This window comes from Ictidomys tridecemlineatus, chromosome 1 (genome assembly GCF_052094955.1).
Source record: "Ictidomys tridecemlineatus isolate mIctTri1 chromosome 1, mIctTri1.hap1, whole genome shotgun sequence".
NCBI lineage: Eukaryota > Metazoa > Chordata > Mammalia > Rodentia > Sciuridae > Ictidomys > Ictidomys tridecemlineatus.
This window is the reverse complement of record NC_135477.1, coordinates 120,556,678-120,574,544: the sequence shown is the minus strand read 5'-3', so window position 1 is coordinate 120,574,544 and position 17,867 is coordinate 120,556,678. Positions and strand designations below refer to the sequence as shown.

General features: G+C 45.4%; 1 protein-coding gene across 4 annotated transcripts in view; it reads left to right on the top strand.

Annotated features, from left to right (window-relative positions):
- Pfdn1 (prefoldin subunit 1) overlaps window positions 1–15,017 on the top strand; it is a 68,400-nt gene extending 53,383 nt beyond the window's left edge. The window contains exons 4-6 of one of the 4 annotated variants that reach the window (XR_013437674.1): window positions 6,050–6,202; window positions 13,394–13,493; window positions 13,947–15,017. Coding sequence is in view for 2 of the 4 variants with exons in the window: in XM_078046314.1 (XP_077902440.1) it covers window positions 6,050–6,129; window positions 6,357–6,360 (84 nt within the window). In the remaining 2 variants the exon portion in view is untranslated. Of the gene's footprint in view, window positions 1–6,049; window positions 6,469–13,393; window positions 13,494–13,946 lie in introns of those variants that run through there. The other 3 variants (XR_001229816.4, XM_078046314.1, XM_005327282.5) reach the window with 3 other exon arrangements.
- Window positions 15,018–17,867: the final 2,850 nt, after the last annotated feature.

The following is a 17,867-nucleotide window of genomic DNA, read 5'->3' as shown; positions in this document are numbered from 1 at the left end:
GGTGTGGTGTGTGTGTTCTAAAAATAAAGTTCGTTTCTTTTGACAAGTGGCTCCTGAATTATGCCCAGCCAAACTGTGGCAGTCATGGCAGATTTGAGTTGGAGGTTGATCACAGAAAGGGTCTGGGAGTCTGATACCACACAGTGGCAGTATTGGTCTCTTGGCAGGTCAACCACACCTGGGAGAAAAACAAGGAAAAATATTAATGGTATTTCTAAAAGAATTTCTAGAAAATTCAGGGACTGAACTTTCTCTTTAGTCTTTTGCTCCATGTCTAAGTTTGCTTTGTCTGTCTTTGAGCTTGTCTCCCAGCACTATAGTTCAGCAGTTAGCATAGAGCCTAGGGTGGCCTCAAGTAGTAAAGTAGATGTACCTGGTGAGTTCACAAATGGTTGTGACTTGAGCTCTCTTAGCATCAAATCTGGGGTCAGGCTTCACCTGCTTTCTCTCTGCTGAGTGCTCCTCACCTGTTTAGGTCATGGGAGTATTTATTCTGCCAGAGCTCTACCCTGCTCCTGGTGACCACAATCCCTCCTCTCCCTTCATTTCCCTTTCTGATTTCTCTGCTTGTGCCTTGTCGCCTTTCTTTTTTTCTCTTTTCCCTTTTGCTCCACCAGCCTTCCTCGTTTTGCTTCCTGTTTGCCAAGACAGGCCTCTGCAGCCCCCAGTGAGTTCTTGGCCTCTTGCTAAACTCTCCCATGACAGGCAGCTGGCACCTTCCAACCACTACAGTTCTGTGACAGAGAAGACAGTCAGTGGGGCTCTTGGGCTTTTGATTTGGAAATCATGGGAGAGGCAGTGAGAAGGTAGCCCTTACTTCGTTTTTTTTTTTTTTTTTTAATTAAAGTTGGCAGGGGTCTACAGAAGCTGGAAGCTTGGAGTCAACACAAGGGAGAAGTATGTGGCCATGGTAGGCGAGACTCAAAGCAGAAAATCTCTGTCACAGAACACCAAAGACAGAAAACCTAAGACTGCCTTGTGTGTTGCGCTTGTAGCTTGGATTGGAGGTGGGGGGCCAGCCAGAAGAGCTGCTTTGGTTTACCATGTCTCCCTTTTCCTCTGAGCTCCATTTTACTTGTTTTATTTGTTTAGTCTTTAAGACAAGAGTTCATTAGAAGAAAGGATTCTGTGACTAAAGAAAAATTGGGGAAAGAGCAGGACACACTGATATTGCCTGAATTCTCATTTTATAAATGGAAAAATAGAGAATCAGAGGAAAAACTTTTATATCCTAAGGCATGACAGACAGGAGAATAATAATAATTTAGAGAAGGAGAGCTTGGAGACAAAGTTCCTAAGAAAAGAAAAAAGTCTATAGATATAGCATCACAAGATGCATTACCTCAGGAGTCTATTTGAGAGATTGTATAATATCAGGAAATTCTAGGGACTTGAGCTTCTTCTCTTTGAAAGGAGATGAGTATGAAATGCCAGCCCCTCAGTCTGTCTCTCAGAAAAAGAACCTCAGGCTTATGAGCAATGACTCGAGCAATGTCACTTCCCCTGGCGATGCTGAGCCCCACTGGAAATCTCAGAATTTCTCATCAGGACAAGGCCTCGCAAGAATGTCGCTACACCCAGAGCTTTGTGGTTTGTTGTCACTGTAGAATTTCCTAGGTACAGGGTTCTGAGGGAGATTGCACAGAAAGAGACTGTAGCGAGAACTGCACAGGCCTTCCTAGGACTGCTGGTGAAGGTGTGAGCTTCACTTGTGCCCTGGAGCTTATAAAAGAGTTGTTGTCCCTGTACGGCTTATAGCAGCCCTGAAGCCAACTCCAAGTGAAGCTGTTAAGGATTTCAGAGTCCAGAACGTGGGGAATTGAGATGGTTTGTTTTGTAGTTTTCCAAGACCACCTACTAAAGCCTAAGAACCTGACCCTCAGGGCCTATTCTTTTGAGTAGAGATGTTCCCCCTGGGATCAGTGAGATTGAGTCATATATATATTTATAAAATCTGGGGGGCAAGAGGTTAAGAGGGCAATGCCAAAACCCAAAGACCATTACAAAGAAGGATGGTCAGTTTCTGTCTTTGCTTCCTCAGGTGCACGTTCCTCATTTATTTAATTAGGAGGAAAATATCAATGTGTGTCCAAGTTAAATCTTTAGACATCATATTCCCATAATAATGCACTATATTTAATAAGGGACAAGTTTCTGTTGTGAACCAGCCATTCTTCTAGACGGTAGAAGTGTATCATGAAACAAAAAAAGTCCTTCCCTTGTGGACCTTTCTCATTATGGAAGCCAACAAATACCATTTTAGGTAGTGATAAGTGCTACTGAGAGAAATCTGGATAAGGAGACTAGGGAATATGGGGTGGCATGTAATCAAGAGGGTCTTTCAGATAAGGCTGCACTTGAGAAAGCCCTGAAGGAATTGAGGGAGCAAATAAGGGTTGATGGGTATCTGGGGAAGCAGTTTCCTACACAGAGAGAGTAGCAAAGGGCAGACACCTGTCAGAAACATAAACCTGGTAGGCTGGAGGAACAGCACAGAGGCCAGTGTGGCTGGAGCCGAAGCAGTGAGGGGAGAGGTGTCAAAAGTTAGAGACTTAGCCGAGAGCAAGACCATGCATGGCTTTCCCACAGTTGAAAAGCACGAAATCTGAATGTTTGTATTCTCCCTACCCCCTATCACCAAATTCATATGTTGAAACCTAATCTGTGGTGATGTTAGGAGATGGCACATTGGGGAGGTGATTTGATCATGAGGGTGGAGTCCTTTGAATAGGATTAGTGCCCTTATAAGAAGAGGCCGGGGAGCTCGTTTGCCTTCCCACTATGTGAGGATCCAGTGAGAAGGCACTATCTGAACCAGAAGGCAGGCCCTCACTAGTACTGAATCATTCTTGATATTGGACATCCAGCCTTCAGAACTGTAAGCAATAAATTTCTGTTGTTTATAAGCCACTCAGTCTATGGTATTTTGTTTTAGCAGTCCCCAAATGACAGAGCTTTGCCTTTTATGCTTAAGATGGGAAGCCACTGAAGGGCTTTTAAGTGTTAAGAGATGACTGGTCACAGTGGAAAAGGAACTGAAGGGCGAAGAGCAGAAAAGAGGAAACTTCCTAGGAAGCTAAACTTTAAGGTCAGATTCTGGATACATTTTAAGACACAGCTAATAGGTTTTGTTGCTTGGTTGAATGTTGGGTGTGAAAGATTCAAGGATGATGTAAAACGATCTTGTCTAGAGCAGTTGAACAAATGGAGCTGTCATTTACAGAAATGGAGAAGACTGCATTTCACAGAATTTCTGACTTGACTAATAGTGTCATAAATAAGCTATGGAGATTCAAGGAAGATAAAGGTTAATTTAATCACTGGCTCCTTAATTTTCTTCATTTCCTCTGATAACATTTATTTATATTTGGTAATTCTGGCATTTATTTTTGGGATAAGTATGATCCTGCCATGTATACTTTTAGGGACATTTACCCAGGTCTCTGCATTTCAGTGTGGCTTACAGAAGAGCTTTGGTATAAACTGTCTCTGGGGGCAGTCTTTTCATGGCTTCCTATTAACACAAACTGGTGGCGCAAAGCAACAGAAACTTATTCTCTCACAGTTCAAGAGGCCTGGAGTCCAAAATCAAGATATTATAGGGCCATGCTCCTTCCAAAAGATTTAGGAGACAATCCTTCCTTGCCTCTTCCAGCTTTCTTGTAGATCAGTCACTCCAGTCTCTACCTCCATCAATGTGTGGTGTTCTCTTTCTCTTCATCCCTGCCTTCATGTGGCCTTCTTGTAAGGACATTAAACGTTGGGTTTAGGGTCTTCTGTAATCCAGTATGACCTTGATTTAACTTGGTTGTATGTGCAAAGACCCTCTTTCCAGTAAGGTCATGTTCACAGGTACCAGAAATTAGTTCTGTTTGTGAAATATGGTGCAACCTCCTTTCTTAGGCTTGGGTTTGATTATAAGGATCTTGTGGACTTAGATCTGCTTGAGAATGTGTTAGGAACATTGAAATAGTTGGAAAATGTGTCCCACTGTGCTAGGGCTGCCCCATCTGTTGGAATTAATTTTTTTAAAAGAATTTAAGTTTATGTAAACTAATTAAATATTGATAAGCATCATGTGCATTAATGTTTGAAACTTGAAGACCTTAGGATTTTCAGGTGGTAAAATTCATGAAAATGGAAGACAAAAAGAAGAGAGGTTATGGGACAAACTGTTTTAAAAGCTGAGAATTATAAAACCTGAATTTGGCCAGAGGTCTGGCAGTAGGGCACACAGGCCTTAATGATGTTCCAGGTTTATGGTTTTGCCAGATGTGACTACAAGCTGGTCAGGATTGAATGCAGCAGACTTCAGTTCCTGAGCACTGGCCATGGCAGGGGAAAACCCTGCTTCCTCCGCCAGCTCATCCCTTAACTTTCAGATGTGCTAAAGATGCCTAGGGTGGTGTATGCTGCTCACTCTGGTTGCTTCCCCCCTCTGTACAATACCCGGTGCGAACATTCTTTAGCAGTGTGTCAGGAGTTATTAAGATGTGCCTCTTTTTAACTCACAAGTCTAAGGGTTGTTTATCAAAGGAAGTTCAAGTTCCCACTCCGCTATCATGATGATAGAACTATATCATGTTTAGCAATGTAATTAAATATAATTCCTTAGCAACAGTATACATTTGTGGTCACTGAATTGTTATCATAGTCACAGTGAGTTTTATAGAGCCCCTGTTATATTACAAGGAAGTACGCACAAATTGGCAGTAAAGAAATTTTGAAGTTAGGAAGGACAAGCAGGAGTCAGAGTTTCGCACAAAACCAATGAAGATTTGTCTTGCCTGTGACATTTGGCTCCTATAGGCAAAAGCCTCAGAATGTATCATATAATAAACATCTAGACATAGTGAAAGAAGTTAGAGATGGGGACATGTGCACCAGGCACCCGATAGGTTTGCTGGTAAAGGCAGTGAGGAATAGATTGTTTAGATTTACCCATGTCAGCAGTGGCAACCAGTTTTTAAGCAAGGCCTGTGGAGCCACTTGAAGCAGTGATGTGTGGCTGCCTGCCTTCTGCCCCAGCCTTTCCCAGGTTTCCCTAGGTCATTTTTAGGTACTTGGATGAATGAAGAAGGGCTGAGGAGGGCATTGATGGCCCGTGGGCTGCCTGGACCAGACATTACTGGCTCCAGCCTGGCTCAGTCGCATGCACTGTGGGAGGGCATAATTTTGAGTATTCCTTCAGAACATGAATCTTATTCCTTCAAAAAAAGGAAAAAAAAAACCATTTCATGTTTGCTAGGTGGGGATACAGCCACAACTATGTCCTCAAGGGAGGGAGCAGTGTGGTAAAGCCACCATACTTCTGGGGTGAGCACAGGGCAAATAATGTACACACATCATTTCCTTTGACTAATCTTTTGTAATAGTGGTCCAGATGTAGCTTCTAAAAGGAATTAAATTTCTTTGTCTAAGTTGAGACTTTTAATTTAGGACTCAGATGGGGCAGGAGGTAAACTTCCAAAAGGTCTCTGCTTTTGTCGGTGTGTCACTGTCCTGGATTCCTGGCGGCAGCAATTTCATTAGAAAAGCAGATTCCACCCTGACTCATCTGCCTCAGTGAGACTGTGATCTGACTCCCTGCACTCACAGCAGCCTAAGGCCACTGGACAAACCAATGTACACTGTCCGCTCTGTGGCACTGGTGTGCTGTGGGCTCCTGGCCTGAGCCATGGAAAACCTTGAGAGGAGACAGTCTGTTCGTGGGCAGGAGCTTCGTCCTGGAATTTCCTGGCCTTTGTCTGGTATAACTTCATGTATCAAGATGCCCATTTTTAGAGCCCACTTCCTTCTGGAAGAAGAATTCAGCTGCCTGCCCTCCACAGAGCATTTCTGCTTCCTCTTCCAGGCCACTGCCTCTCCTTGCCCAGGGGTCTACCTGTGGGTGGCAGGTGATGGGAGCACTGTGGGTACACCTTGCTTCCAGTAGATAGTATGCTCTTGGAACTGATTACAGGAGATGACATAACCTATAGGCATAAAAGCTGCATCTGCCAACCTGGCCTGTTCACCATGATCCTAACCCTTCTTTCTCATATTGCAGCAGAAAAAGTCCTACCTGGAGCGGAGTGTTAAGGAAGCTGAGGACAACATCCGGGAGATGCTGATGGCGCGAAGGGCACAGTAGGAGCCTCTAGGGGGAAGCTTTTCCTCTTGACACCTCCCCTCCTGGCAAGGGTGGAGGGGCCTTTGCAGGGTAACTGCTTCCCTCTCCCTGGATGGACATTTTTATCTGGATGGCTTAGCAACCCCACATTTTCTGTATTGTCTCAAACCCCTTTTAGGTCCCACCCCTTTAACTTTCCCCTGGCTCTGCCTGCCACTTCTCCAGAACACTCTTCCCTCTGCAGGTGAGCCATGAACTCCCAGGAGAGGGAAGATGGGAGCCAGGGCAGATAGGGAAGCACTGCCTGTTCCTGCCACTTGGCAAGCTGGTCAGACCAATAAAAAGCTTCTGTCCTACTCTGCTGTCTGCTTTTCTTGAGTCAAGGGATGAGAAACCAGAGGGGGAAGTGACATCTCCTTCACATTGAAGCCCTTCCCTTGTTGTGGAGTGGAGTCTTGCCCTCTTTCCTCTTCCCTTTTGGTTCTTTGACCCCTGACTTCTGGTCCTGTGTGTAGCACACAGAGAAGGAAGCTTAAGTATGGCTCCTCTGCGGCACTTGGCCTCAAGATTCCTTTCCCTGCTTCCTCCCAAACATTTCAAAAGAAAGTTCAATAGTAATCAGCACCTCTAAGTCCATCTCCTTTGGCCAGTATCTAAGGTGAACATTATGATTCTGAAGCCAGAGAGAGGCTTAGGGGCAGTGATGTGTTGAAGCTGGACCTGCTAAGGAGAAACAGTGCCAATCTTAAGAAACTTTGTTGCAAGCTAGTTGTTAGATACAGTCATTACTAAAATATAAATTAAGTAAACCTAGAAATTATATATTAAAAACAAGGACAGTAAATATTAAAAACATCCTTTCCTAATACTTCTACATTTGGCCATAACATATGCTCTTGAGGTTAGGAGTGTGCTGCATTCTGGTGGCGGGGAGTACTACTTAATAGTGTGCTTCTGAGCCATGGCATCGTGGGGGCATTTACATCATAAAACAAAAGAGATGGTTCAAAATATGGCTTTGAACTAACAACTAAATGTATATTGGCACAGTATTCTAATTGCACAGGCAGGCAGAGGCTGGCAGGGAGCTGTCAGCTGTTGCAGTAGAACTCACTTTGTGGCAGATCAGCGCCACCCCGTGGCCAAAGGTGAGATAAGTGACATGGCTGGGTAGAGGGAAGGGGTGGGTGGGAACAGCAGGAGCAATCCACGTGACTGCGGGTTCCTGGGCTTCTAGAGAGCAGGCTTGGGACAGCCCACAGTTACCAAGAGGCTGGCTCCTTTCCTAGACCATGGCAAAAGCAAATCTGAACTGTACTGGTGAATGCTTCTGCCTGAGACTATCAGAGCGGCACCAGGAAGCAGAAGGACACCTGGTCTGGGAGACTGCCTTCCTCATAACATCCACACTATTGGTGAAGTGGCCAGAAAGAAAAATGAAAGCTGCTCCTTACCATGTCCACTAATTAAGTTATCCATATTTTTAGCAGCTTTAGTGAGCAGACGAATAGATAGAAGTGGTAATAGAATTCAGGAATCACAGACCCAAGATACTTAAATTATTTGGAATAATTTAGACAACTGAGGTTTGGACAAATTTATTGAAACTACAGGGTGTTAGCAGAGAAATCATCCAGTGGTATTAAATAAATCTCATCACTACTTTGAATGTATAATTTAAAAATTATAAATATATATATTTCATAACTAAGCCTTTGGCCAAAAAAATAAAAGGAGAGTCATTTAGCACATTTGTTAAAGATCAATAAGAAATGGATTTTGAACATTAAAAAGATCAAGTCACTGAATTAAACAGCAGCAACCCTCACTAATCTAGAATCCCATAGTGTGGAAGGTAGAGGTGTCTGCGGAGCTAGTCACTTATCATAGCAATCAGAAGAGACGGGGTGGGCACACCCATCGGAGGTGGTGGCATAGCTGTCAGGGCAGAAGGACTGGGCTGGTCAGGTAAGCATGTCCCAGAGGCAGCAGCAACAGAGAGCAGTCCAGCAAGCTGTGAGGCAGGTGGATGGTCCCACGTCATCTCTTCTTTGGTCTTCCACCACATACACTGGAGGGAGAAAGGGAGGGTGAGAATGATCTAGTGCAAACCTTAGACCTTGCAAAGTTAATGTCCCAGGACCAAGGGAGAGCCACAGCTGGCAAAAGCCATTAAACAGCCTTTTTGCTCCTACACGTGCAGTATATGAGGAAGAGTAGCTCATCAACTATTTTTCTTCCTTCAGACTAAGGACACACTCAGTCTCACAGGAATGAGTACTAGGGAGATTACAGAACAGCCCTGTGCCTGGGGAGCCAGAATTGGCAAACCCTAGGTGGTTGATAAGCACCTCACAGGAGTTTGGGGAAGCATTTCATCACTCAAGAGTAAGAGGAGGGGCTGGGGTTGTGACTCAGTGGTGGTACAGCACTTGTCTCCCATACATTAGGCACTGGGTTTGATCCTCAGCACCACATAAAAATAAATAAATAAAATATTGCCTACGGTCACTGCAGCAGGAAAGCCCCCAGCAGAGAGTCATAAAATAAAAATGTTTAAAAAAAAATAGGAATAGGAATAAAATCTCCTAAAATGGGGCTTTAAGCCCTGAAAGGATAACCAGGAACCCTGTTTTTTTGTACCTTGGCAATACACCATTGCAGAATGTGCCTCTAAACTACACTGTGACACAAAGCATTAAAGCAGGCAGGGAGGAAAGTCTGGTCAAGTGGGACAGATGGCTGGAACCACGTGTGGTGGTCTCCTGAGTTTGATACTCTGCTTTCCTCAGAAGGGTGTTAGAAATTGAGTGCTAATCAGATTCACAGGTCAAGAAGGACCCCCCACAACACACACCTTTTACTTGTCAGCTGACTTTGTGTAGGACCTCTTCTAAACGGCTGGTAGTCAATCCATAGTCACTTTTTAAAAACCTCAAAACAGGCATCATCAAACTCATAAGCAGTTACAAAGTTTTGCAAAGCTTATGAATGTATGAATCTTCTAAAGTAGAGCATTCCTTTTGGCAGTTTTCTTTCAGTTCTATTTCTGTGTTTTGTATCTATTTTTATACCTCTTCTCTTGGCGGCTTCTCTGGTGCTGGTGTCGTAGCTAGAATGCGCTGGCTTAGCAAGGAACTTTCCCAGTCCTCCCCTTGTATCAGTGGTCCTCTCCCAGGACCTTCCTCTTCTTGCTTTCATGGCATAGGTTTAACCCATCCATTTTAATTTGGCCTCATTTAGCAACACAGGCAAAGGTGGTCTGGACTGGGAGATAGATGACCCACCTCCGCCAGGAAGCCTGGTCATAGGGAGAGGCCGACCCGTTTATTCTGAGGCTTCATAAGGTACATTCCCCAATTTAGTCCTCACAAGAATCCCGAGATAGATAGATAACATCATTAGTCACTTGGCTGATGAGCACTTTGTTTTAAAGAGGTTGTCTCTTGTTCCAGTAGAGAGGCAACCAGGCAAAGTTAGGGCAGGAGGGTCTGAGTCCAGGCCTTTGAAGCCTAAAGCCTCTGGCAAGCCAGTCCTGCTCAGGCCCAACTGGGAAAAGAAAAGGGACCAGGAAGAACATACGGGTGACTGGGGCTACAGTGCAGTCCTCTCCCACACCAAGCCAGAGCCCTAACCCACTGTAGCCTGGGCACTCCAGGCCTATGGTCACTGCAGCAGGAAAGCCCCCAGCAGAGAGTCATCTGCATCTGCCTGGAAGATCTGCCCATGTCCTCAGCCTCCCTGATTCCTGTATGGCAGGGAAACAGAACACAGTGGGCTCCAGAGCCTGTGTAATAACTCCTCTGCCAGTTTTAGAACTAACCTACTTGATTCACGCATAGGCCTTCCCTGAAGGCCAGAGTTCATCCTGCCAAGCCTGTACTGTGAGAGGTCCTCTTTACTAAGGTGCTCACAAGAGCCAGGACACCAAGGTGAAAGCCTTTCACCTTGCACAACCGAACCCTGAACTGCCCTGGCAATAGGCGCAGGACACCCACCTCTCCAACCCCAAGGACTGGGCTAAGGTTCCAGTCGTGCTTTTCCCTCCTGTCAGAACTACTGAACCTTAGCAACTGAACTGGGGAAACAAAATGTCCTAGTCCTACTTTATCCATTGCTTTTCTCCTTCAGCTCAGCCAAGGTTATTTTTGCTGGGGTTTATTTCACATCACAGTCTCAGAAACCTGGGGAACTAGGGACTTTGAGTTCATTATTCTCAGACAATGCTGACAGAGGTTAGAAATGGTAGGCAGCTACAGAACCCAGACTTCAAACTGGAGAGCTGTCAACTGAGACAGGTGAGAGCCCACACAACCCTTAGACTCTTGAAGCATTGGTTTCCCAGAGCCCTTAAGAGTTTTCCCCCTTTAATTAGCTTAGGACAGACCTACCCTGAGCCATCTGGAGGGTGAGGGTGGGTAGAGGGTGGAGTCTGAAGGTAGGAGTGGCCTGTGTTTTCCTTTTCAAGTCACTCAAGGTGGGGTGGGGTGGGGTGTGTGTGACTATCCCAGGAGAAAGCCCTAAGGCGGGCCTCCCAGTTCTTCAAAGCACAGGCTGTGGGGCCCAGAAATGGCGAATCTTCGAATCATATCTTTTTTTGAGCCATCTCACCAGCCCTTGAGACAGATTTTTACAAAGTTGCTTAGTGCCTCACTAAGCTGCTGAGGCCAGCCTCAAACTTGAGATCCTACTGCCCAGACTTGGGAGTTGCTGGGGTTACAGATGTGTACCACTGCACCCAGCCCAAGATGTTTTTTAAGAAGAGAGAAAAAGAAAGGGTCAGCAATGGGTGAATGTAGGAGCAGGCCATGTCCTATAGGCAAGATCAGTGTTTAGTGCTTGGCTTAAGATCTTGGATATCAAGTGCCCCACTGTGGCAAGCCTGGGAACAAAGGCTGGGCTCCAGCATTGACTTCCTTAAAGTCTTAAAGACTTGACTTCCATTTCCATCACCAAAAAGCTATCCTCTCATTGACTATCCAGTGTCACAGACGACCCTATCAGCCAGTGGTAGGGGCCTGTGCCCTGGTCCCATGCAAGCAGGGACTGAGGAATTCTTATTACCAGGGGACTACAGTTGGACTGACTGGGTTCATGTCAGGGGTCCTTTCATTGTTTGCCTCTCTTGCCTGCAGTTGCCCTCTGAATTCTCAACCCAGTCCAGTATGGGGCCTGCACAGGAGCTTTGGCAAGTGGATACAAGTGCAAAGGGATGAGGGGCAGGTTAGGAGAACATGCAGGGAACAGGTGTATGAGTATGCAGGTATAACCCAGATGACCAGACTAGGTCATAAAGGGCCAGGATAATCTTGTGTCTTGAGTACAATACAGTGCAGCTTTGGGAGGAGCCGAGCCATTTCTGGCGGGGGCCTTCACCCCCTTCTTCCTTTTGTTGTGGAAGCAAAAAGATCGAAGATACCGGGAGCCAGGTAGTCTCCTGTAACCCACTGCCTGATCTCTAAGCTCAAGGACTGTCACCAGTGTGCACTGTAACTTCTGGCCACCAGACAGACACCAACAAGTTGCCCCTTGGTCTCAGGATCTAGGACTATTTATACCATATAACCCCAGATACCATCCACATGGGCTTCTCAGAAACCTGGTTCTGGGTAGTGGGCAAGTGGGCCAGGGTGACCTGCAGGAAATGTGAGCAGAGGCCTTCTCAGGGGAAGGCTCTAATTCTCCATCACCCTGGAATATAAAACCTTCAGTTGCTCAGCTTGGACCTTTTAAATGAAAAATAATTAAATAATTTGATGTGGTAATAGAGCCTTATTATTATTAGGTCCTTTATGCATGATGGTGAAGGGACCTGTATAGTCCCAACCCAAAAGAGTTACAGAGTAAAGACAAGAAGTCAAGAGGCTGGGGTCCCCAGAAGGTTTTGTTGCCTGGGACCTTCAACAAGAAGAAACAAGGAGCCAGGAGGCAGCACCTTGGGGCTGGCCTTCTATTATTAAAACTACCACATCTAGCCATGGTGGTACACACCTATAATTCTACACTTGGGAGGCTGAGGCAGGAGGATCCCAAGTTTGAGGTCAGCCTTAACAACTTAGTGAAACCCTGTCTCAAAAAATAAAAAGGCGGGCTGGGGTTGTGGCTCAGCGGCAGAGCATTCGCCTCTCACGTGTGAGATCCTGGGTTCAATCTTCAGCACCACATAAAAATAAATAAATAAAATAAAGGTATTGTGTTCCAACTACAGCTAAAAAAATAAATATTAAAAATAAAATAAAATAAAGGAGTGGGGATGTGGTAAAGCATCTCTGGGTACTTCAGTCCCTAGTACCAAAAGACAGCCATGCTACTTTCTGAGAAAGTGGAGTTGATGGCTTTGCCAGGAGCAGAAGAACCTGTAGTCCAAGCTGCCCACACGTGCATCTAGATCAACAGAAGGTTGTCAACCAGCCTTCAGGGAGGTTTCAGAGGACACAAGAATAACCTTTCTGCTGCACATAAACCAAGACACAGGGAGAATGAGATCTTTAAACATTTCCAGAATAAGTAAAACCTCAAGCCATCTCGTAGCTCCTGTCCCTCATGCAGGAGCAGGAACTTGCTGGGGTGTCAGTTCACCTTTCCTTGAGTGTCCATGTACAGTGGGATCATTTACTACCCAGCACAAAGGGTCACACTACTGAGAACAGTATCCTAAAGGTACTTGCTCAAGCCCAGTGAGCACCAGCTAGGTCTGCCCAGAGAGAGAGAGAGAGAGAGAGAGAGAGAGAGAGCGCACACTAGTGCAAGGAGGAGGACGCTAGAGGGAGGCAGCAGGGAACTAGTCCAATTTCCATCCTCTTAAGGGCTTATTTGGGCAGACCAGGAGCATGTAGTTTGGACTCTCTAGATTTCTTTGAATGCAGAAGGCAGGAGACACTGGGAACCCTTCTACTTTACTCACCCCCTGCAGAGAAATAGGGTAGTAGGATTGGTGTACCCATAGACCAGGCTCTATCCCAGCAGCTGCCTGTGCCTGTGAGGCAGGCCATCCCAGGCTCCAGGACCTGCCTGTCCTACTCTTCCAGCCACCTGAAGCTTAAGCTCTTGCCTTGCAGTCTCTTATAAAGCTGATGCTAAGAGAGAGCAGGTCTTCCAAGTCCTTCCTGCTTCAGTGACCTAAGAACTCTGAGGTAGACCAGCGTGAGCCAGCCCTTCACCTGCTGCCCACCTGATCCAGCAGGCAGCCTGCCACTGCTTTTCATACCATCAGTGCCACTGATATGGCCTGGTCTGGAAAGGGTGAGAGCCTGTTGACCTGTGTGGGGTCTCTGCTTCCAGGTCTCCAGAAGTGCAGGTGCCAGTGGCCATCCTGTGAGGAGGCAGCTATCTGAGGGCCAAGACCAAGTCTGGGAGACTGATTGAGCCGAGGCAACACCAAGTGAGTGGTCATCTGAATGAGTCCCAAGCCCATCCCACCTCTACCCTGGGCTTATTCACAAAGTCAACTTGTTCTTTGGTGCTGTCCACTCCCAATGGTGTGAACAGATGATCCGATAGAACCATTTTTGGGTAAACAACAGAAATAATTTAGTACATTGGCATAAATGTGCCAGCCCAACAAGTAAGACTGTCCTGCTACACATTCCAGCCAAAGCCCTAACCTTGGAACCTTGGACTAGAGCCACTTACAACAGGGGTGGTTGTAGATACTGGGACAATTGGGAACTTCTCAGAACCAGGATTGCAGTGAAATTGCCCGAGGGATCACCTGGGCCAGTCATATTTTGATGATAAGGTGCTAAGCTCAAAGAAGGGAAGCAACCTGAAGTGGGATCATGAACTGAAAGGCAGGTCCTGACCCATCACTTTACCATTCTGCCTCCTGACCCAGGGCTCTCTGTACTTCAAGACGGCTCGCTTCAAACCAGAGAGCAGTCTGACTGCCTGGGACCGGAGATGTGACTCAGTGGAAGGAATAAAAAGCCTCTTTCCTTGCTGTGCCCCTCCTGTCCCTCTAAAGCCAGGTTCTGTGGGTGTGAGGTCAGGATCTAAGTTCTGCCCTGTCCAGAGCATGTCTCAAGGAGTTGGGGCCATCACCGGAGAGTGACCTGATTCAGCAGGCAGCTGAGATGGAGTGAATTTTCAAGTCCCACATGCTTGGCGAGGGGTATAGTGGCCCAGAACAAGGACAAGGCACTTGGGGGGCAAGGCAGCTGGGCCCTGAAAAATCTACTTCAACTTTTCCTTGGCCACCTCACCACCCCTCAGGTTGCTTAATGTTCTAAGGCTCATCACCTTGTACAGAGGTGAAAGTTGTAATCCTGATTCTGCCACTGACAAGGCTATATGGTGTGTCTCAGTCTTCTCACTTGCAAGATGTGGGGAAATATTAAAAGTTAGTTGTGACAAAAACATAAAAGAAGACAGTTGCGCTTGGCAGGACCTGGTGGGAAGTGAAGAAGAGAGGACTTCATAGGAGCCATAATGTGGTGACGTCCTACAGAGAGATGAAAGCCTAGGTTTTCAGCTGTGTGAGGAGAGGGGCTTCTCCAACCAATCCACATTCAGACTGGAATTTGTATGTGTAGCTCTAAGTCATTACAGGATTACAAGGGTGGAGGAAGCGGCAATCCAGATGAGGCAAGGCACAGCTGCTCCCAGAGAAGGGGAGGGAATAAGCGAGGCCAGGGCACTCTATATGGAGGGCAGGCAGGATACACACCACTTTAGCTCTTCAAACCCTTCAGATGCTAGAGAGAATGAAATATTGAGAAACATCCATTTCCTTAGATAATGGGTGGAAGGAGAACCTAAATGGATACATGTGAGCATTTTCCTAGGCTTATGAGTCTACCACCACCATTGACAAAAAAGACACTACTGTGGTTTGCAGAATGTAATGTGAAACCAGTGAATAGTCAAATTGAAAGACAGATTGTAAAGAATAAAAAAGTCAATCAAATGTGAGTAGTCCAAAAACTGAATGTCAAAAATTCTAGCAAAACTTGTGGCTTTGTTCGTTGACTCTCAAGGGACTAAATCCTCCAGGGACAAGAGAGTACCTTTAAAGAGGTAGCTGCCTATAATCTGTTTTTTTTTTTTTTTTGGATGGGGAAACTGCCGAGATGCAGTAAGGGAGCTAATACCTCTCTTGTCCCCAGTTCAGAATATTCAAGTAAAAGGTTGGGCATCCTCTACTCCCATCTTTGGAGGAGGAAGAAGGATGCCAAGGAGCTTGAATGGGTGCTTGTGAGAGAACGCATTGTGCGGCCAGTTTCCTCCTGTGAAATGCAGCTGCTACGCTGGAGGCTGACTATTGTGGTGCCAGTGGATGGAGGTTCAGGAGTGTTTGGTGGTTTTTAGCCAAGACCACACCTGTTCAAGTTAGAATAAATGAGGGCTTTTTAAGTAAAGCATGATCAACAAAAGAAGCTAAGCCAGGGTGTCCGTATCCTGTCTGTATCTCTGCTACCAACTTGGGAATTGGCTAGTCCTGAACCGAGGTCCCAGCTTTGTTCTTCCATAGCTGGGCATCTTCAGGTAAGTAACTTGATTTCTTTATAAAGCCTCTGCTGCCTCCACTCTAGAATGACAATACAGGGTTGTGGAAGCTTCTGCTTGGGACAAGGCAGCAGGATGCAATGAGGACAAAGGTCAGTATCATTAAGACAGGTCAAACATGAAAGCTCTCAATTTACAAAGTTTCATCACTGGATTTCTTAGTGAAATCATATAGTACGTTTCACAAATTAACTTTCATGACAGTGATACTGAAGAACTGAGCAGCTCCTTTCCAGCATAGCACACACACATACACATTCTCATTTGCTGGCCAGCTGCACGTGCAAAGCTGGATCACCAAGACATAATGAGCAGACATCCCCCAGAGTGCAGGGATCGGTGTAGCCACAGACATGCTACCAGCTGACTGGGGGCTCTACCCAGATGAGTATATAAGATGAAAAATTTAGATACTTAAGACATTTTACTTTAAAAACCTAAGGAGATAACCAATAGTTTCTCATGCTGGTGAGAGCAGGAAGTAAGTTGCCAAATGGGAATCTCAAATGGTTCACTAGGGTGATGGCCCCATTATGCCTGTACAAAATTGTAGCAAGTGATTTTAGATGCCTGGAAGGGAGAGGGAAGAGACACTTGAGTTCAAAGTAGATAGCAGTTTTTCTTTTGTCTTGAAGTCAGCCAGGAGACTTGGCGTGGGACTGAAGGGCAATAATGGGAATGAGTATATAGGACAGGATGAAAACAGCTGTTCCTCAGCACCCTACTGTTCCACTAGAAGTCTCTCATCCACTGCCTCAGACATTCAGACTAGACCAGAGGAACCATGGGTGTGAGCTGGGGAGGATGTTACTGTAAAAAGCAGGTGGGAGAAAAGGAGTCAACAAGTATGAGAAGCCCCAAAACATACTTGGGAAGAGGACATATTTTTTTCGTCATGGGTAACATTACTATAACATAAGGCAGGGAAGGAATTTATTATAAAATAAACATATCCTTAATTCAGTTTGTTGTTACTTTTGTTTTTGTAGTACTGGGGATTGATTCAGGGCTGCTCTACCACTGAGCTAGGCCCAATTAAGTGGGCAAAGGACTTAAAGAGACATGTCACCACAGGGGGTATCACAAGGTTAGCCAGGCTATACCTCCAACTCCTTTTATTTTGAGACAGGGTCTCACTAAGTTGCCCAGGCTGTCCTCCGGCCTTAGCCTCTTGAGGAGTAAGGGGTGTGCCACTGCAGCCTTAAAGTAGTTTTTGGAGAAATATTTATAAGTGGGGCTGTTATAAGTCCAGGCAGGGGGAAAAATCAAGGAATATCTAAAGCCAAAAAATGTGATTGTGCCTCATGCATGAGAGTTCTATGACCCTGGCACAGGGGGAATCCTCTAACAGCTGGCAAGCAGTGCATGATCCTGCTCAAAAGCGAGACACAGGAGGACCAAGGCTATGAATGGTGGTGGCTGACCTGATCCAGAGCACAACCTGGCTCACAAGCCCCTCTACATCCTGAACGTCTCATAATAGGTGTTTCCAATTTTATATGTGGTGCTGAGAATCGAACCCAGGGCTTCACACAGGCTAGGCCAGTGCTTTACCACTAAGCCACAACCCCAGCACCCCTACTATGCTCTTTTCAGTTAATGTAATCCTGATAAAAGTTGCAGCAAGTTTTGTTTTGTTTTGTTTTTTGTAGACTGATAAAATTTACAGAAAGGCAAAAGAATTAGAAAACTAAAAGGAGATTTCACATAAAGCTATAGTAGTCAGACAACTCACAGTATTGGCAAATGTTGACTGTGTATTCCAACAAATAGAACAAAGGAACAGAACAGAGAGGACATAACAGACCCATATGAATAGGACTAACTGGTTTGACAAATATGCAAAAGCAACTTATGGAGAAAGGAAAGTCTTGACAAACAAAGGACTAGGAAAAATTTTGGTGTGCAAAACACAAAAAGCCCTCAACCATTTTAAACCTTCCACTTTATACAAAACAAACCTAAAGTGGATAATAGATCAAAATGTAAAATTATAAGACTAAAAGACTTAGAAGAAAACAAGAGAATCTTCATGACCTAGAGTCAGTTTGGCATGATCCAGAAAAGAAAAAAATCGGTAAACTGGATTTTATCAAAATAAAAACTTTGTTCTGTGAAAGACACTGTTAAGGGGATGAAAAGAAAACTGCTCTCTACTTTGAACTACAGGCTGGAAGCAAATACAACAGGAGACTTGGATTATAGAAAGAATCAAAACTTCACAGTAACAACAACAACAAAAAGACCAATT